Source organism: Limulus polyphemus, unplaced genomic scaffold (genome assembly GCF_000517525.1).
Source record: "Limulus polyphemus unplaced genomic scaffold, Limulus_polyphemus-2.1.2 Scaffold3240, whole genome shotgun sequence".
Taxonomy (NCBI): Eukaryota; Metazoa; Arthropoda; class Merostomata; order Xiphosura; family Limulidae; genus Limulus; species Limulus polyphemus.
This window is the reverse complement of record NW_013668850.1, coordinates 81,482-103,622: the sequence shown is the minus strand read 5'-3', so window position 1 is coordinate 103,622 and position 22,141 is coordinate 81,482. Positions and strand designations below refer to the sequence as shown.

At 30.9% G+C, this 22,141-nt stretch overlaps 1 protein-coding gene across 1 annotated transcript in view; it reads right to left on the bottom strand.

The window, feature by feature from the left end:
- Positions 1–3,387: 3,387 nt before the first annotated feature.
- LOC106468970 (tyrosine-protein kinase RYK-like) overlaps positions 3,388–22,141 on the bottom strand; it is a 74,881-nt gene continuing 56,127 nt past the window's right edge. The window contains exons 7-13 of the mRNA XM_022397366.1: positions 19,365–19,505; positions 17,577–17,666; positions 13,490–13,692; positions 9,693–9,802; positions 7,679–7,853; positions 3,975–4,111; positions 3,388–3,602 (exon numbers count right to left, since the gene is read on the bottom strand). Coding sequence (XP_022253074.1) covers positions 3,491–3,602; positions 3,975–4,111; positions 7,679–7,853; positions 9,693–9,802; positions 13,490–13,692; positions 17,577–17,666; positions 19,365–19,505 — 968 coding nt within the window. The 3' untranslated portion in view covers positions 3,388–3,490. The remainder of the gene's footprint in view (positions 3,603–3,974; positions 4,112–7,678; positions 7,854–9,692; positions 9,803–13,489; positions 13,693–17,576; positions 17,667–19,364; positions 19,506–22,141) is intronic.

Sequence of the window (22,141 nt, the reverse complement as noted above, 5' to 3'; positions counted from 1 at the left end):
ACACTATTTAACAGTTTCACTTATTTGCATGCAGTAACAGGTACACTATTTATACACAAGTTAGATAACTTCCCATTAGACAACAAACTTTATGACAGAACTATAAAGTGTAAAAGAATATGTGTTGATAAAAACTAAACTTTTATGCTACTTTTCTCAAGTTGCTAATCTTTCAATGAAACATCTGAGACTGAAAAGAAAAACAATCAATTGACAATTTTTGAAAGTTGTTACTCAGAAGTAACCGAAGTAGGATAAAACAAAGTATCTCTTTAGCTTATTTTCAGTCAAATCTTATGTAGAATTATTTGTATCATTTAGCAAAAAAAAAATAGCAATAATTATAGAAAGTATTTATATTATTGATAAATTTTCCTTTTCTTCATGGAGATGTGCTAATGCATAGTGCTAAAAAAATCTAAAACATTATTACATACAATCTTCAACTCAAAGGATAGTAAATATAATAATCAACAATCAGTCACAATATGGCTGTTGGAATAACAAAATATGCTCCAGTTGGTCAGCTGTAACTTATGGACTTACAACATTAAAATCAGGGGTTCAGTACCCTGCGGTGGACACAGCAGACAGTTCAATGTTAAATTATGTTATAATTCATATTTTTTAGTTTGTTTGAATAAAATTTTTCAGAGCAGCATATTGCAAAAATCAAGCTACATACTGTCATTGCATATATTCCCATTATAGATATGATTTAAAGTCATAGATCTTCTTCTGATCGCTAAGTTACAAAGAAATACATTGATTACAATATACTTATGTATTTTAAGTATAACCTCGTTCTCGTATAAGTTATTTATTTATAACTGTTTAGTGATATTTGAAATGTGATATATATCGTAGTGACAGATTTTGTTATAACATTGACATCCTGAAGAAAAGGAAAAAGGATAATTGCTAAAGTGAATGATCATCAGAAACTAATGAACTGAGAGATAAACTGTCTTTCTTATAGATTATGTTACTGTTTTGAAAATAAATTGGAATGTGCAACCAGAGTGGTACTTTATGTATACATGGGCTAAAGTGCAACCAGAATGGTACTTCATGTATACACGGGCTAAAGTGAACAGGGAAGAACAGCTGTTAATAATTTTGAACTACTGACTAGAGAGAAAACCAAATAGTATCATCTGCCACTATAAGGGCTTTGCTGAGCTGTAATCACCAAATAAATGGATTTATTTTGAAAATAAATTTTTATAATGTGCCTCCAACTGAAAGTGTGAAGCAAGATCAACCACATCGTTTTGGAATCCTGGACCCTTTGAAATGTAGCCTGACACACTAAACACTAGGTCATGCAGGTCCTGTGAATCATAACAGTATTTAGAAGTTACCAGTCTTTCCTATCTCAAAATGTGTCAAAAGTTTGAAAAGTGCTTGGGTTCCAAATAGGGCTTGAAACATTTACGTATATGCAACCTAAAAGTAAAATAATCTGACTTAGGTATGTATTAAACAAACTTACAGAAATTCAAAAATGCAATGACAGCAACAGAAGGCATGTTCTAATTTTAATGATTACTAAAATAGGACTTGTTTACTGCAAAAGTTGTATTTAATATATTTTTCATTTAATTATTCAGTTCAGTAGGGTTCTCACTAAACACAAGTCTACAGAAATACAGTTAGGTGGTTTATAAAATCATCAAACCACATTCAGAGAAGTAAGTGAACATATGTGAGAAAGTACAGTAGCAGAAAATATTCAGTTCTATATAAAGAGTGAACATATAAAAAGTACGTACATATTCAATAGACAATACTTATTAGAAGTCAAATAGATTAATTTTTCATATTATTAAGCTCATTATAATGTGCAATAATATCAATGACTCTCACCTGTGAAGCAATATTTAAATTTCACAAATATAACAAAAAACATTCTGGGGAAAATATATTCTGTTTACATGTTTTTCCAAGGAGTAATTAAGTATAGTAACAAAAAAAATGGCTCCTTGATTTAAATAGTTATTGTATCTTTATTTTACCAATGTTTACTATGTCAAATAAGAACAAATTATGCTATACTCACTTATAGTATACTTATTATGTGTAAAACTGTTTGAAAATGAGATTTCTTGCAAGACAATTAATGATAGAACAACTTTCAAAACTTCTGATCAAAGCAAACTGATACACTGATAAAAAAATAACACCTCCAGAAAAGCAGTTTATCTTATACCAATCTAACTAGGAGTATATAATATCACAAAACAAAAGAAAACACAAGCTGATAATGATTAAAATACACAGGTTCATCACTTGAGTACCTATGGTATAATAAATAGTTTTGGCCATAATCCCAAGCTTCAGGCCAGACTTGAGTAATGTTGTAAGTCATATTTTAACTAGAGAATGGAATTATTAACATGCTTTGGCTTTCTTTAAAACCCGTAACATAGACCAAAGAAAACTTCAAGCTTTCACAAAGACTACTGTGGTTAAGAATATCATTTATTAAATAATTAATTATGGTACTGAGGTCAACATGTTTGAGAAAAGAAATCTTAAATATTATGTCTCTTCACTACATTGTTGCCCAATGAAGGCTCCTGTAAGAGGGCTGAAAACTCACAGTTAAAGTAAAATGGTTAACATAGAGAACAGTCTGTGTATATCTTTTTTACATATTAATTTACCTTACAGCTGAGCTGTATCAGGGTTATTTAAGATGTTATTTTGTTTGTTAAAGTTTAAACATGCCAAAAACTGGCAAAGCATTAGAAACCAATGCATCTAACATTTGTGATAAACATGCAGTTTACATAAGTTTTGTACAAATGTTAGGTATAATAATGCTTGGAGACGGCTTGAATGGGTAATGAAGAAAAACTTTAATATAAGTCTAACATAACAACAAATGTACAGCATTTCGACAAGGTTTTGTCATGATTAAACATTGTATATTTGCTGTTATGCTAAACTTATATTAAAGTTTTTCTTCATTACCCATTCAAGCTGTCTCCAACCATTATTAGTCACAAAGTGGGTTCCTCGTCATCGAAAATGTTAGGTATATATGTTGTTTCTTAGATCCTGTTTGGTTAATCATCTTTAAGGATAATCATTTAGTAAAGTTATCAGCTTCATGCACAAGGTACTGTTATTCAGTTTCTGTTATTTTTGTGCCTAATGCACTAGTTATATGAGGTTTACTATGAATCAGGTTATATAGCTGCCTTTAGGATTTGAAGCAGACTTTGAGTAAGCTAGTATGTTGATAACTGGGATTACTTTATGGTTATTTATGTAGCCATTACTAGTATCCTGTTATATAGTGGAGTTCCTCCCTTTGTACTACTGAGTAAGTGCACACTTGGAGGCATTCATCACACTATACCACATCCAGCCAAAGTGTATGACTATATAAGTACAGTCAAAACTAGTCTTTTGGGAGATGCTCTTTTGACTATCAAATACATATATTTGAAAATATTTGGCAGAAGAGAAACATAATAAATTAGATGTAGCAGCCTAAAGCAGTGTAAAAGTCCTGAAGATAGCCTAGTAGTTGACCAAATGTAGGACGCTCTTCTGGCACAGCTGTCCAGCAAAAAGCCATCAACTTGTACCTATAGCAAAAAACAAATATTACAAATAGCCTGTTCATTATGTATCAAGTAGCTTTTAGAGAAGTTTTTATACTGAATACTGGCACTACTACAAAAAATTCATCTTTTGCAAGAAATTGACAAAATAATTATCTACATTTTTTATTCATATCACATCCTTATCTTCAACAATTATTTCTAAATAACCAGTGTCAATAACATGCATGCTTTAATACAATACATAAATATCATGAGGAGATAGTTTGATCTTACACACCATATGTATATATTATATTCAAATTGAATGCTGAAACCCAAATTATTTTATTGTTTTTTACATTACATTCTAGCAAGTTATTGCAAAATATATTAAATAAATCTATAGTAACTCACAATTTATCTGGACAGTTGACTGGTTGAGACAGTCTGTAGCCATCTCGGAGAGATGCTAACATTTCAAAAGGATCTATTTCAACATAAGGTTGCTGACCTAGTGTCATTAACTCCCAAAGAGTAACTCCAAATGACCACTGTAAAAACAAAACAAAAATAACTTTGATAATTCTATTTGTGAAATCACAACTATTGGACATCTTTAAATTTGGAACTTGGAAATATATTATAATTCTTTGTATAACTCCTCATTCTATGACTAATAAAAGTGCACTGGGAAAGTGGAGGGAAGGGTGAGAAAGTGTACAGAGGTGTGTATCTGTCAGAAATACATTTTCAGGTAAGGAAAATTTAAACTTTTGAGATGATCACTCACCTCAGTACACAGAATAACAAAAATCTCACACTTTTTGTTGTTTGATGCTAGATACCAGAGTTGGGATAGGAGAGACCTGATTGGCCTCTGTACTGGAACTAATAATCGGATAATTCATTCAGGAAACCAGTTTGCCAATCAGAAAAAAAAATAGTATCTCTTTTTTTTTAACGAAAATTAACTAGGTAATACAGAACATTCAAAGTATCTCCCAATGATTATAGCACTGGGAAACCCATTCATAACATTTTGTCAAGAAAAAAGTGATAACATTATCTGAATGAGGTTTTGTTTATTTTGTTTTGAATGTTGCATAAAGTTAAATGAGAGCTATCGACACTAGCCATCCCTAATTAAGACAGGAAAGACTAGAGGGAAGGCTGCTAGTCATCACCACTCACCACCAATTCTTGGGCTACTCTTTTACCAATAAATAGAGGGATTGACCATCACATTATAAGGCCCCCATGGCTGCTAAGGCAAGCATGTTTGGTGGGACTAAGACTCGAATCCGAGACCCTCAGACTGGGAGTCAAACGCCCTAACCACCTGGCCATGCTGGGTCCCTGAATGAGGTGCTTATATACAGTACCAGGATAGAGGACACATTGACGTAGGTGGAGAGTATCACGACACAAATATCACTAAGAGCAATGAAGTGGGGTATAAAAGACTGGAGCAGGCAAGAAAAATCAGATCAATGCTTAGATGGGCAAGTAAAGAAACACTGGCAGTCGAGTAATAGCTATAAGTGTGAGGCGGAGTTAAGTATGTTTTGGAATATTGTTAATCTAACAGTGAGACATTTTAATATGAATGTGAATAAGTGAAAACAGAAAATATAATTTTAAATGAATAAGCTTTAATCTTAATTGTAAAAGTCAGAGAGTTGTTATTCTAATATATACTGTATAACATTTCTATTCATTCAAACCTGACTTCAGTGCAATATTCCTATGCTTGTTATCTTAAAGAATATTTTTAGCATTTCTGTTCATTTGAATCTGCCTTTCATGCAACAGTTCTACCTTTTAACTGTTGCTATTTGCTGCACTTACAATGAATTTTGGTTCAAATAAAAAAAAATTAATAAGAAAGTCCATACTTTTACACTTATTCCAGATTTTCCAAAATATGAATTTTTTACCTAAAAAAAGATAAACTCAATCCACAGAATTATACTACTGCATCACGACACTAGTCCTAAGGGAAAAAAGGTTAACTCATCATGTGGCTTGTAACTACTGTATTGATCCTAGTAACAAATATATATAGAGCACGGCCATTTCTACTTTATGAGAATCATAATGTTATACATATTATCAATTTTCCTCAATAAATAAAATTACATAAGGAAACACAATTTTCCAAAGTAACTATAATAATAATAAACCTGCAGCATAACCCTAATTTAAATTAACTAAACTATGACAATTCTAATTTTAAAGCAATTAGGTTTTTCTGTAGCTCCAGATAGTATATTCTATTAGAAGAAAATTTGAACCCCAATCAAAATTATGGAATAACTTGAAACAATTTTACATTCTTTCAAGATCACTGAAGGAAGAGAGTTAAGCTTATAAGAAGAGCTATTTAGTTCTTCAAAGAGTTATTACAGTTTGCTGTACACACACACACACATATATATACTAAAGTCTGTGATATATATTTCTATATCCAGATCTATAAGTGTGTGTGTGTATTTATTTATTTATTTATAAAGTATTAGATATTATTAATTGTTCAAGACTAACAGATTCTAAAGAGCCACTACTTTAAATCTAACTGAATGTGTTAAATGTACTCACCACATAATAACACTTATTCAAAAACCTTTATTGAAAAGACTAAAAGTCCTTACTTAAACATTTTACCACAAGACCATATTTAATTTTCATCATTTGAAATTTCACAGCAGAGGAAACAGATTTCATAATAGTCCATTGTCTCCAAATTTAAAGTACTCATTCTGTACATTTGCATTAATGTTTTTCTTTTGTTTCTATATGGGCCACAGGGGTATGTCTGCGGACTAACAACGCTAGAATCCAGGTTTTGATACCCATGGTGGGTAGAGCACAGATAGCCCATTGTGCAGCTTTGTGCTTAACTTCAAACAAATAAACTATATGGGCATCAAGAAACAAGTTTGCTGTTTATGTAGAAGATAAACCAAATTTTGTTAAGTTAGAATCATCTATAGTTTAGAAATCACAGACCTTGTCTAAATGGGCTTTTAGTTTTATTCCAATGCAACACACCTAAAAAACTGTATCTATTATTGTTTTGGTATAGTTCTTACTGTCACCAATGAACTGCATGAAATGTACACTTTTTCTGATATAATATTGTTACGACAGCGTAAGTCATGTGACGCTGGTAACACGTCATGAGCTTTTAGAAAATTCATGTCCCTTCGTGAAGCCTCGAGTGTTTACTAGTTGTTCGGTATTCTTGTATATAAGACCGCCAAGAACTGACGGCAACAATCGGAATTGAATTGCAGACAGAGATAGAGACGGACAATTGAGTCAAGCGCGTGAATCGTTCATTGTGAATTATAGTGTTTGTTATAGCGTCACTGTGGAGATTAAGTGTATTGCAAAGTTGAATTGAGAAAGAATAAACTAATTTTATTAAGAAAGGACTTGTATCGCTAAAGTTTCTTTGGAAAGAAATTTTACGGGAAATTAACAAACGAACAGAGACGTAACAATATAATAGTTAATTTTTTAAGCTAGTTTGACAATAACATTTAGATAAAGCCATAAAGTGAAATATCAGCTCTGAATATATTTCTAGAACTTATTATTGTTGATTACTATTGCTAAAATTTATTATCTTCAAACTCAGCATGTTAAAATAAAGATGGAATTAATTTTCTAAGTAAATTATTTATTCTTTTTTAGTGTAGATGACCAATTGCAAGTTAAGGTGACAGATAACGCTCTATCTCGTGATCTCTTTCCAAATGACTATCATTGTCTTGGAGATAATGAAAACCGACCAGTTAGATGGCTAGCTTTGGAAAGCTTACTAAGAAAGGAATTTTCAACAGCCAGTGATGTGGTAAGAAATCATGAAAAAATTAAGTTACTTTTTATATATATAGGTGTGTGGAGAGTTTCTCGAAAATTCAGATTATGTTACTAGCATTTATGTTGCTTCTTACACTCTAGAATCTTCTACAACTTTAGACAATAGGCGGGAGTTTCGCAATACATATTTAACAGTATACATTATTTACATTTCTAAATATAAATTTAATTTAAATAGACATCGATTAAAATAAATATAGAGTAATAAATCCATCACAGTCAAAAGCAACCAATCCATGGTATAGCAGGTCCCCATCCTCAAGCTGCATCATCATGAGATGGACAAACACTGGATTGAGGCCTAGGCTCTTCATAAGAGGGAGGTGGACCAACTGTGGTGGAGAACCCTGCTCAAAGAAGTATGCTGCTTGCAAACTAAGCTGGTAGATACAGTAAGAGCCATGACTGAAGTATGAGATACATCAAAGCACAAACTGTGGCTAAAATTCAGACAATTGTGATACTGAAGGATCTGGTCACAGGGATGAAGTAAGAGCAAAGAAGCTAGACCTTATGCTTCCTATTCGCTAAGTTTGTATATATTATATACTTTCAAACAATTGTGATACTGAAGGATCTGGTCACAGGGATGAAGTAAGAGCAAAGAAGCTAGACCTTATGCTTTCTATTCGCTAAGTTTAACTTTCCGTTAAAGGATTGAAATATTCTCTGTATCTCTGGTTTCCTTTTTATTTTGTTTTACATATGTATTTCACATGTTTAACTAGTCAGTTTATGAAATTATATTTGTACACTATGATAATACTTCTTAGCATTTTGTATGTACTGAAAGCTGTAAAGGATTTATTTCCTTGTATTTTTATAAATTTCAGGTGCTTTAAAACTGATTTTGCACTAATGTCAGACAATTTGCAATTTTCATCCTGTTTTCATTATAATACAGTCAAAGTTAAAAGGTTTATGTTGTGGTATTGTACATGGATTTCAGTATGTTTTGAGTATTTTTTTATGTTTTGGTTTAAAGTCAGATATTCCATTTTGTAAATTTTACTTTGTATATTATGTTATGTTAAATCATAATTGTAATTTAGGTACATATTTAGTAATGAATGTTAACAAGTAATTTATGTCATTGCAATGTTCAAGATATTTCTATAATATAACCAGTGAAATGTATTTCATTGTTAAACAGTTTATTATAACTTATATTTATCTATGTTAAAGGGCATTTTGATATTTTTATAATTAGGAATGTTTTGTTCTTTCTCTATTGTTTTAAACTTTCATTGTAAAATGTCAATATCCACACTCAGAAGAGCACTGACCTTAAATTTGATTGCAACTTTGACAAAGTGAGGCTGAATATTTCTATGAAGCAAATTGGAGGACAGAAAGTAACAAAAGATAAGTAATTAGTCAAGTAAAAATGAGCAGAAAGCAGAACAGAAATCTTAGTAATAAAATATGCTAGATAAACTTTATTGTGAGAAACTGGTGAATATATACTTAATTAGAAGTAAAGATAAATTTTCTCAAAGTGGTTGGCTCCATCATTCCAGGATAGGTGAACCAGTGAGAGTATTGAAATTCTTACAGAAAGCGATACAAAACTAGTCTTCTCACCAGTTTTAAACAGAAAAGATCATTGTAAAAAAAAACATAATATTTGCTTTTCTACAATACATAAGGCTGATAAGCAAAAATGGTGACTGTAACAGCAGGCAAAATTTATGTAGGAATGCTTTAACATTCTGCTCATCCCCTCAAAAAAAAAAAGTATATTAATGCCAAAACTAATTAATAGTAATCTATATTGCAATTCAGAAATGCCATACAAAACATTTAAGTTGATAAAAATCTGTTGGATAATATTTAGCGTAGAAAACCAGAAAATAAAGACTATACAGAGTTTTAAGTTAATGTTCTACTTGGTACATTCACACAAATAGAAAGTTTTTTTTAAGTGACAGAACTGTAGCTGTCAAGAAGGTTTGGAAATGAGATTTTGTGAGATGTTACTAAATTCATACATGGAGATTGCATGAGAAACACTTAAGACAGAATGGAGTAGTGATTATTATCCATCAAAAGACACAGTTGTAAAATACTTAGAAGTTTAAAACTTTTACAGAGGAGAGTAGATCCATTGTGTGCTAATTATGCAGGTTTACTGATATAAAATTAGGTAACTGTCACTTATTATGTTAATATATTAAAACGTTGAGAAATATTAAGCAAATTTTACCATCTCATGAGAAACATAACCCACCAAATATAACTTACACACAATTTCTTCCTGCTATGTCTCCATGGATGACTTTTTTCTTGTGAAGATACATAATTCCCTGTACTATTTGTATTGCCATTGCTACAAGATCCTGAGTAACCAAAGTCTAGAAAAATTATAAAAACTAGCATGTCAAACACACAAGTTGTTCAGTACAAATACTTTATAATAATAATAATGTGATCAATAAGTACCCTAACCATTCATGTATTTAACAATAATGGATACACACACACATACATATATACACATTTAATTGTTCATTATGATATAAACATATACTTCACTTTCTCTATTTAGTATAATAAAATTAAAAATTCACTAATTTAGATGTAACTTTTTTAAAGCAGCAACGTATTGCTAATCAATTAATTTTTGTCAGTTATAGAAGTAGAAAAATGTAATGTAGAATAAATAAGTAAATAATTATGTGACATATATTGTCCTATTATTATACTACAATTCCTTGTAGCATAGAAAAAATACAGTTTAGTTATTCATTGTTCTTTGACAAAATATAATCTCTTATTTATTATTTTATCTCTCATGTTTCTCAGTTACAAGTATAGTTCATGAGGTATCTTTAAAAGGGCATATTAAACTGGTATTCCAAGATGTTAATATAAAAACACTAAGAACTACCTACAAAATTATCAAATACTCTCATGATTACCAATTATAGCCATAAGATACTCAAGAACATGTGGAATGAGTGACATAAAAGAATCACACTCCAAACTGAACAGAAGATTTTGAAAAAAGTTCTAATAAACAAAACTTGTATTACTTGAAAATCGAAAATATTTTCTTGAAAAAAAAATTAGATGTCTCTTATAACAGTGACTCCAAAATTTATTAAACATAGTTGATATTATGAATATAAACATTGCAGAAATAGAATAACATAGAATTTCAATATACACAAATTGACTAAAATACATATGCTGCAAAATATACAATAAATAAAATTAGCAGAAAACAGTATAAGAAAGGTTCCCCATGAGAAACATCAGATAACTCTTAGCAGAAAACAGTATAAGAAAGGTTCCCCATGAGAAACATCAGATAACTCTTAGCAGAAAACAGTATAAGAAAGGATCCCCATGAGAAACATCAGATAACTCTTAGCAGAAAACAGTATAAGAAAGGTTCCCCATGAGAAACATCAGATAACTCTTAGCAGAAAACAGTATAAGAAAGGTTCCCCATGAGAAACATCAGATAACTCTTAGCAGAAAACAGTATAAGAAAGGTTCCCCATGAGAAACATCAGATAACTCTTAGCAGATATGAAGTCTGGAGACAGCTTGAATAGGTACTGAAGAAAACATTAGAAGTTTAACAAATATACAACATCTTTACAATGTTTTGTTGAACTTTATAATTTATAGGTTTAGATATTAGGAGTCTGTATATTCAACTAATCAACAACACACCAACCAAAAGACTTTCTTTAGACTGAAGTAATAAAAATGACTACCATAGAAAAGGTCATTTGTATAACTGCTAGCTCAACCAGCTATTAATCTCAACAAAAGGCAATTCTACAGTCCTCCTGAATTTGTTTGAGCAATACCACATTTTTTTATGGATACACTCAATTAAGCTGATTTTATAAAAACAGGACATGAAAGTACAAATGTTAATAAGTTGTAACGTGGTACATCATCCTTTTATCAGTTTATAGTACAGCAGTTGACCATCAATACAAATATCTTCATCAGTATGTAACAAATGCCTCAATAATATTTACATTTTTTATTTTTACTATTATATTTGTTGGTTTTTAGTTAACAAACCCTTTACAGGTACTTGTGAAAAGAATATATAATTGTAGAATTATACACGGACTTTTCTCCAAGTTAAAATACTTTTATTTCTGAACTTTTGGCCCTCTTTCCAGAATCTTCATTAGGCAACAATGTACTGAGCCTTCATTAGGCAACAATGTACTGAATGATAAAAATTCGTTTAACTGTGGAACACTGCTTTAAAATAGGTATCTAAGCAACAATCATAACAAAAACTGACATGTGTTATTAAAGTTATTACACATATTAATTGCTTCTATATAATAACCATATGTTAGGACTCTCTGAGCAAAGTACAGCATAGTAAAAGTACTCTTTAGAATGCATGGTTCAGCAGTTGATGTTAGATAGATATTAGCTGAAGTGTGTTATGAAACTTTTTATGTGTTTCTGTTCTTTGTATTGATAGAGTAAGATTGCTGATTGTGTATTGGTGTGACAGGTTGTGTTCTTTTGAAACATAATTTCTTTTCCCATACTCAAAATTGTCAGTTTGGGATAAAGAAATATAATACTTATCCTATTATTGGATTTACCCTGAATAATCACAAACAAAAGAACAAGCCCAACTTCGTGTACTGTTGACTGCAGGTTATTTATGTTTAGTAATAGGCATTTCAAATGTACACCTTACAAACGTATTTTTGTATTTAATTACCTGACATTCATTTTTGAAGATGAACTGACCTGTGAGTCTGGTAAATTGAAACTTTACATTTTGCGGTGGTATTACTTCATTTTTTGTTGAAATATAATTAGGTTTATATTTTATATATCTTTTCTTTGTTGTTTAATTGAGCTGTCTTATTCCAGCTACCTTACACCTCATTAGAATTAATGGTAACATTATTCTAATAGTGAGACAAAATGACAGACACTAGGTGACACTGAGGTCTTTGCCACAGTAACTTATATGTAAGTATGTCACTGTATTTAAATAAGTTGATCAAATTTTTTGTCAATAGCTAATAACTGTTCTGTGTTGAATTGTAATCGTATCTTTGGATAATAAATGGGAACTAATAAGCCAACTCAAGAATGTGGTGTTTCAATTGAATATTGCTAAAAACATGGTTAGAGTTTGAAAGTATTGAGTTATTAAGTAGATTTTGTGATAATTTACAAATAAATTAGGTGTTTTCTAACTTCTTGTGTTATATTGTTGTAGTCAAACTAATTGTGTTGTTTGTAAAAGCTGGAGCAATGTTTTCACATGTTGAATACATTATATTGAATTTGTGAAGGTTCTAATAATAAATACTCTTTTTTTTTTAAGAATCCTGTTACCAATGTCTTGATCATTTTTAGTGCAGATTTGTTTCATGTTTGACCTTAAATGATATAAGTTTTATGTATTTTCAGTTTAAGAATTTTATAACATACATATCCAAAGTTTCAGTACCTCATATTTTCAATAACGTGCATTTTGGCCAGCAATTTGTACATTTAGATAAAAGGTAAAGTTTGTTACATTCTCACTATGAGGAACTGTATGTTCAAATATACTCTTGACTTATTGTAAAAAATCTACATACACAGAAGCTCTACATAATATATAATTACACGTCTATAGAAAAAAAAGCTGAAGTTGACTCCATGATTAAACTGTAAGGCCATATAAACATACTCAGACTACCATCTTAATGATCAAGAAATTGGTTAGAGCTATATAGAAATTATATAACTATTATTTATCTCCAAATTTCACGAAATAAAATTCTCAGTAAAATGTCATTAGTTATTTATCTTTCATAATAATAGATACGGTTTGCATGCCTTAAAAAAAACACATAGTGTAGTAATGTTTATATTTTCAATATTAAATTTGTTGGTTGTTAGTTAGCAAACCCTTTACATATATTTGTGAAAAATATAAATCTTTGAAGAATTATATATGGACTTTTCTCTATGTTAACATACTTTTATTTGTGAGCTTTTGGGCCTTTTACCAGACCCTTCATTTGTAACAATAATAAACTTACGTGACAATGCCCCTCAGCTGAAAATTGACATTTGTGAAGAAAACGTTTCAGATTGCCTTGGTTCATGTATGGATAAATCAGCAGAGGCCGTTGAGGGTTATCCATACACACACCAATTACAGGTAGAACATTTTTATGAATAAAAGAAAACATCTTCATTCCTTCTCCAAGTAGTAGTGAAATTTGAACCTGAGAGGCTTGATCTGAAAACCAAAAAAAGCATTCATAATAATACCAAACTATATTTAAAATATCTCTAAAATTTGTAAAGCAGTTAATTAATTAAATGAATAGTTAAGACTTTAAAAGAACAGTTCAATATACATAGACTTTTTCAAATTATTATCAATTTTATTAAGCTTCTAAACATAATTGTGAAAAAAAAAAGCAAATATACAATTATCTTGAGATATCAGTACCTCTTTTTGAGTATGTACATTATTTCACATAGTTCTATTCCAAACGTTAGTTTTACAGGTGATGGTGTTTGCTTTTAATATGGCCATTCATAAATGGCTTTTTAAACACATTTTTCTGAACTGTTTATGGGTTACAGAGAATCTAATAAGTCATGAGTTACATTAAACAGAAATACCATAAATATTGGAACTAATCCCAATAATCATACTGCTGGGGGTTTCTATGTATTTATAAAGAAAAAAATTAGTTATTCCACCCAATTTATTTGGTCAGGATGTTCTTTCGAGTGAGTTTTAATTGTAACAAGCAAAAACATAACATTGTTAAATACAATATGTGGATTCCACCAGTAGTGACTGGTATATAACAAGTTGGTTGTTTGAGAGTTAGTGCTTACCCAAAAGATACTGACAAAAACTGGAAACGTTTTCATACAGTGGAAAAGCACTTTTCATGAAATGACAATTTAATTCTGTTAGTAGGAAAATGACATATATGTTTAAGTTATTACTGGCTGCTGAGTAACCTCTTAAGAAGAGATCATTAATTTATATACATAATTTATCATAATATGTCCAAATGAAAGACAAAGAACTGTTCATAGCAATGTCTAGCGATCATTGTTCTCATGATCAACAGAGGTAAACTATCAGAAAATGTCACACATATTTAGTTGCACTTTACTTATGCAATCAACAAATAAGAAATTTTCTATTGTGAGTGTTAAGTTGTACAGCATTAAAGCATCTCACAGATTGTGAGATCACACATAATCAAGGATAGCTAAATAAACACATATTTTAGGAAAATAGAGAATAAAACATTGTAAGGTAATTTCAAAGTTAAAGCTACCAGTTATAACTGAAAGCATCAAACTGCTTTCACAGTACACATTCTCTTTGTTGATAACCAGTCAGCAAATAGGTACCACAATTCTGAAATATCTCTGCTTCATGTAACAGTCATAAAGTAAAGCAAAATGTAATGCAGTGAAACAGCAGATAAGTTCATTGACTGGAAATCCTAAGAAAATAACACATCAGGCTACATTTAGCACATGATTTCAACCTGATTTAACATGTTCTATATTAGAGCTTAGAAAATTTTAAGACTTTTATAGATATGATATATAATCTCAGGGAAAATGATCGAGATACAGCGTATCTTTTTATACAGTACATTTGTTTAATAACATAACAACATTTTAACTTAAAATCAGATTCATTCGTTATAAGATATGAAAAATAAAAAAATTATAACATTTACTTGAGAAATTGGGGTTGAGACCAGGATATAAATAGAAAGTAAATCACTGGAGGAACCTATAACAATGTAACAACTAAGATAGGTAGGCCGGGGGCAGAAAAGAGCATCATTCTTGATATTAGTTTTATTATTCAGTTATTGAAGTAAAATACATACAATGGACTCTTCTTATAATTCATATTTAGCCATAACACTTCATTATATGCAGAGTTCACTAACTAAAAAATGCTTGACTTGCATTTTTTTGACATTTTTTGTAATGTCATACATATTAAAGCATTGTCGTCTATTAAAGTGATTTTTCTCTAATTTTTATATTCCAAGTTTGTTAAATTGCTTCCATGTACCTAACAATAACTGATGAAATGTTTACATTGTACAATGGATGGTTAAATGAATTCAAGGAGAGCTTGAGGCAATGAGTTGAATATAGTAAGTCCTGAATCACAAAGATCAACAATGCAGTACACAAAATCAAATAGTGCACGTGTTTGCAGTTTCAAAGTTGGATGTTCTGGGTACAGTTACATTATTGCCAGAGTGTAATTTGTTTACAAATAAGTGCCAAAATGAAATTTGAGCCATCCTAATTTTTTACCCCCTAATGGTGTTCCATTTGTGGTGATATGAATGATTTATCCTTCCATGATTAATGTAAGATATATCTTTGTTCACGTAAATGAGCTTGTACAGGAAAAGATGGATGAGTTGAGGATTTTTATCTGGAATAATTGTTGATGTATGTTAACTAAGAACTGAAGGATACTGGATTAATAATTTGACTCAGAAGTAGGTAATATACATGATTCTGGATCTCTTTTGGTTCATATCTTCATCTTATTCAAACATGAGAAATTTTGCTCTCCTTCCCCAGAAGCCATTAGTAATTTTACAGTGAAATAAGGTGCCAGCTAATAAGCTGAAACTTACATTATATGAATAAAGATTCTGTTTTATTTTTTTACATATACATTTATATTTCCTATAATGCATAATGTTTTTGGAACCTTCATTTCATAGGTCTTGATATTTTTTTTCTAGATATTAGTGTACCTAAAAACTACACAGTGTGTTTATTTAATTTTCTCTGCTGGTTGAAACTATTTTTAATCTTCAATATTCATTTCATTTGGTTATGTTACAACAACAACTTTTAAAAGCACATCAACAAATTATCATTTAGAATAATTCTGACTAAATTCCACGTTAAACATCAACCTTTTTTAATTGATACTTTCAATAAGCAAAAACAAAATAACAATAAAGGTGCATTTATCAAACAATAAAAAAGTCACATATTTTGGTCTTCAAAAATTATTGAAAATTAATTATAACCTCATATATATGACAGAGGGTTGAGTAGGCTATATTAAAATGACTCTGAAGTCTCACTATACTTTACAGTCCATGTTGCAACATCTGCTCATGCTCTATCTGATGATCATGCATCTTCACAATAGCTCTGCAGCATAATTTCTATTGCAAGGCTCTGTTATAAGGCTGCCATGTCTAAAGCACACCAATTCTCCCTGCTGGATTTCCATAATCCTGCTAGTTTACAAGAAAGTTTCAAGTGCCCACTTGAAAAGTCTGAATTCACAGAAATTCATAGATCCTGAGTGCACTGACTTGACTGGTACATGTCTTCATATGGAAATATCATTTCATTTTCCAGTTGCTTGAGGTATGTTACAGTTGAACAAGAGGAGTGATTGTAAACTTTATCTTGATAAACATATCCTATTGGTCTCATTTTCAGATAGAGATTATTCTTGATTATATTGCATACTATTGCCTGGAGCACTTCGAGAGCTTTTGCCACTGAACTTTGTGTTCGCAGATTCTCTCCTGCTACAGGAAGCCACACTCTACTTACTATTCTTAGAGTATGACTTGTTGCAAGTCGCTTTCTGGATGGTCCTGGTGCTCCAAATTGATCCAACTTCTTTTAGTTTTAGTGTCATTAAATACAGGGATAACCTTGTTTTTAAAATTATAAATCCCTCATCCGAACACATCTTTATGATAATAGTGTATGTATATTTTGCATCAGAAATACCCATTATATTCAGTTTCCAAAAGCAATCAGTTTAAGTTGATGTCACAGTACCTATAGAATGGCAATTGAAATCAAAATATAATTCTAATACATATCACTCCACTATGACTTTATATGGTCCATATTTATCACATGACTTATTTACTTGCAGAGTCAAAATCATTTTAGTATAAGGTACTTAACCCTGTAACAATCAGTAGTTTGTTCCTCAGAAATGACTAAACTAGTAAAAATACAAGGCTTGTCAGTATTAAACATTTATCACTGAACTGATTGTATGGTTTTGTAAGTGAAACAATATTGATATCATTTTAGTCACTTGCACATAGTGTAAATGCATACCTGACACTGTCTTAACAAAGACATCCTGTACATCGCTAACATCATTTTCATCCTCTATGAACATCCCATGATATATTTGACCAAAAGTACCTACAACCAAAACAAAAATATATATCTGGTTATAAACAACTGATGACAGAGTTTTCTGTTGATAATTTTAAAATGGTAACAGTACCAATATTGTTTTTTAAACATAACTGTTAATTTTAATGAAAATAATTTTTTTTCTGTATTAGTTTATTAAATTCAGATAAAATGTTACACTGCAGGCTTTTTTTTTGCACAGTTGTTTTTGAAACACTAACTTATTTGTTGAATAAAATACTTTTGTTTGAGTTGAACTGTTGTCATTTACTTTAGTTAGATAAAATACAGTTAAAAGTTGTACTCAAAATGTACATCTGTCACAAATGTAAGTTTGTGGTGCCAGTTCTGTCTCCATTTAAAACAAAAATGTGCAAAAAAGTTACTGACATCGAAACATTTTTTTTAAAGATGACATAGACACAATCCAATAACCTGTACTTATTATTGTTATGTTTTGTGTCTTTTTTTTTAACATACAAGACTTGTTCACCAGTATTCTAGTCGAAAAATCTACAGCCATTACCTAACAGCAACAGAAATAAGAAAAATAGATCTTTCGTTTCCCACATCATGCCTTCCACTGAATATATTTTGTACCAACCAACAATACTTCTTTCTAAGTACAAGATTAATTTTTGAAAAATCAATCTTAAAAAAACTCAAAAATCAATCTTACTGTGTATTAACTCATCTCTCCTATTCTCTGTAAAATCTACTTGGGGAATTTTTAAAATCTGTGGTTAACAATCCTATGTAATGAGAGGCTCAAAGACTTAGTTGTATGAAAAGTTACTGTGAGAATAAGTAAAGAAGAAAAGAAACAAACAATTTTCATAAACACGACTAAGTACTGTTAATTTTGCATTGATAAATTATCTTGCATATCTTCCAAGTTAAGACATTTAAATTAAAGTAAAATAAAACTAATAAACTCAGTGATGAAACTAAAATAAGCTTGGAAGAAAAACCGAGATTAAAATTTGGCAACACAGGACTGGTAAATACTATACAAAAACACATTTTACAGTAGGTCTTGGCTCTTTCAATACAGAAGATAATATTCATGAATGCTCCAAAACTTATCTCACAATTCACATTCTCTCTCTGTAGCTGACCAATCATAAATAGGATTGCAAGAACCTGGAAATACTTTTAGAGTTGTCCGACATACACAAGATAAACAGTAGATAGTTCCCATAATGGGATCCTCTACAGATAGTTACACAAAAGCTAGATTTAATTAGCACATAACCTTGAACAGATTTAGTGTGTTCCAAACTACAGATATTCTTATATCTTAACTCAGGGAATCACAACATCAAGTTCACCAAACTAGCCCTTTGACCTTTGATTTATTTTTCAGTTTTGCCCTCACCCTAGAGAAACTTGTGTTCTCTGTTCATGTCTAAACTACATGAAGAAAAACATATTTCTAGGATTACCATTTCGTTGTATATGATAAATATTCATTTGACAACATATTAAATGATTTCTTGACATGCATAAATGTAAAGAAATGTGTCATATCATGGTTACTTTGCAAGACAATGGATTAAAGCAAAACTTTTTAAAGACCCTCAACAAAGTTATTTTAGGTGTTGGCACCAGCGTGAATATTTAGTTTTCTAAAGGGTTAGTAATACTTTTCTATGTAGTTGTGAAGAATATAACATTTAATATAACATTCAAGAAACTAAATACCTTCTTGTAATTTTTCATGTAAAGATATTTTCCTCCTTTCAACAACAATTTCACTAATCTTTTCTGTGAGTTCGGAAGCTCGAAGATCATTGACGTGAACAGCAAGGGCAATAGGAGTAAGACGTCGATAACTTCCATAACCTATAGAAGTAAAGTTTAAGTAAGTTCTTCAGTAGAACAACATCAGTTCCAACAATAATGTAAAGATATTGTGTTTTTTACAATTAGTGTTATCTACATAAAAAACATATTGTGAACTAAGTTATACAAAATAAATCACTTGAAAAATCAGTGTCAACATATGTAAACACAGTGCAAGTAAAATAATAAAAAAAGTTAAAAAAGGACCTCATATAAAAAGTTTAGGCACTACTTGATGAAGCTTCTTTGCCAGAAACTTTGTAATAGTTTGGTAATAAACTTGCTATGGTTTACATCTGCAGTTGTTAATTTTGACAAGTAGCATTATTTTAAAGTAAATTATAGCCTACTATTAAAACATGAAAACAAAACAGTTTAGAATACGGGCTGTGTATACCTTACTTCTAATTGCCTGTTGTCTACTTTTTTTTAAACTGCTGGATGCAATACTAAAGTATAACGTATACTGGTGTACTAGATAGTTTATAGAAAGCAGCATTATGTTTTGTGATACAACTGACTCACATCATTACCCTCATGGGTACATCTATTATTGAGAACCTCTGATCATGTATGAAAGTTTACATTAATATTTTGCTAAATACATTAGTGAACTGTTATTATTCAAGTTTATATTGTTCAGATGCTATCAAACAGAGAATTTCTGTATTTTTCTATTCATAATCTTCTCTTTGCACTGCAATCCTTTTAACTTTAACTTCATCGAATTATGTGGTTCTCTTCCCTAGAAAGTCAGATTTGTTTAGTTACCAATTAAACATTGAGTCATAACAAAATAGTCATAGAAAATCAATACACATATAGTATGTATGTGTGGTATTTTAAGGTTCATCAATTTACCTTTGAATAATTGTGCAAGAACCACAGAATAATGGGAGAATCACCAGAAAATGTAGTGCAAAATGAAAATTTCAGCTCTCTGATCTCGACTGAGTTAGAAGCCAAGAAAGAAGCTGAATACAATGTAACATACAATAAAAACAATCTTTATTCAATGCATTTAAACAAAGAAATTAGACCTCAAGAGCACTCTAATGTATCTCAAACCTATCTGTAAGTCTGTTCAAAATCTTTTTCTCTCTCTCTAAGTCATCATACTCTTTATACTAAGGAAAAAAAGCTGAACTAGATTCAGAAAACATGATATTATGTACTAAAATAAAACAATGGCATTCTCAATTCTCAGGGTGAAAGCACTATCCATGTGATGTCACACTCACTAAAATATAAGGCATGTTGTATCCTTAAGGCATCACCTAACCCATCAATGGGAACAATCACTGTCTATTTCTACACAGATGATGTTAAATGATCTAGTTCAGTGGAGTGAGAAGAACTCGGTAGTTCCAATCACTGATTGTCTATATTAGCACTATGAATATGTGCTGAAACATTTTATAATATACACAGGGATAGGAAATACATAGTATGCCTGCATATCACATTGGCATACACAATGTTTAGCATTCCTTTTTTTCCCTTCTCTAGTTTAGACAACTGATGAACATTTCTCTTAGTCAAGAATGTTCACAACATTTCATAAATATGCATGTTTTGGTGCACGTACAGAGTTCCATAAAGAACTGGCTATGAAACCCAAATAAACTGCCATTTTAATTACATGTTGTTCCGTGTCATTAACCTTTGATGTATCACATACTCTTGGCAGAAAGACTGTTGTAATATATACCTAGTTGGAATCAATACACTGTGAAAATGTTGGCAGTGATCTTAACCACTGGTGAATGTTGTGATACCCCTTGAAAATATAATCCCCCTGTTTATTTTGGGAGAAGTAATGCTGTTGTATTTTCTATATTGTTGTTTTACTCCCACAGTCTCATTCAGGTTGATTTCAGCTCTTCATTTGGAACATCTAGTGATAGCGTGCCCCAATTATGGGGACAAAACTGTCCTTATAAGTACACAGTATAGCTTGCCCCAATTATAGGGACAAAACTGTCCTTATAAGTACACAGTATAGCTTGCCCCAATTATGGGGACAAAACTGTCCTTATAAGTACACAGTATAGCTTGCCCCAATTATGGGGACAAAACTGTCCTTATAAGTACACAGTATATCTTTGATTGTTTTTAATTCAATAAATATTACTTTCACTTTCTTTTTTCATTGTGGTTGTGGTCTCGTTCTTCAATTCAGTTTGAATCAGAAATTTCCATATAAAATGTCTTCCATTCCTTCTGCTACTGCAATTACTATTCTTTGGACATGTTTAGACATGTTAGACATGTTTGGACATGTTATTCCATGTCAAAAACATATTTCGTATTCCTGTACTTTGGCGAATGCTTTAGTATTTACTAGATATAGGGTAGTCGGGTATATAAAAGAGGGGGACAACGTGACGCGGTAATGTGTGTATAGACAGTGAGTAATTGAACTGCAGTCAGAGAGCACGAGAGACGTTACAGCGTTTGTTTAGCGCGATTGTTGAAGTTGAGTGTATCGGTAAAGTTGTATTCAGAGAGCACGAGAGACGTTACAGCGTTTGTTTAGCGCGATTGTTGAAGTTGAGTGTATCGGTAAAGTTGTATTCAGAGAGCACGAGAGACGTTACAGCGTTTGTTTAGCGCGATTGTTGAAGTTGAGTGTA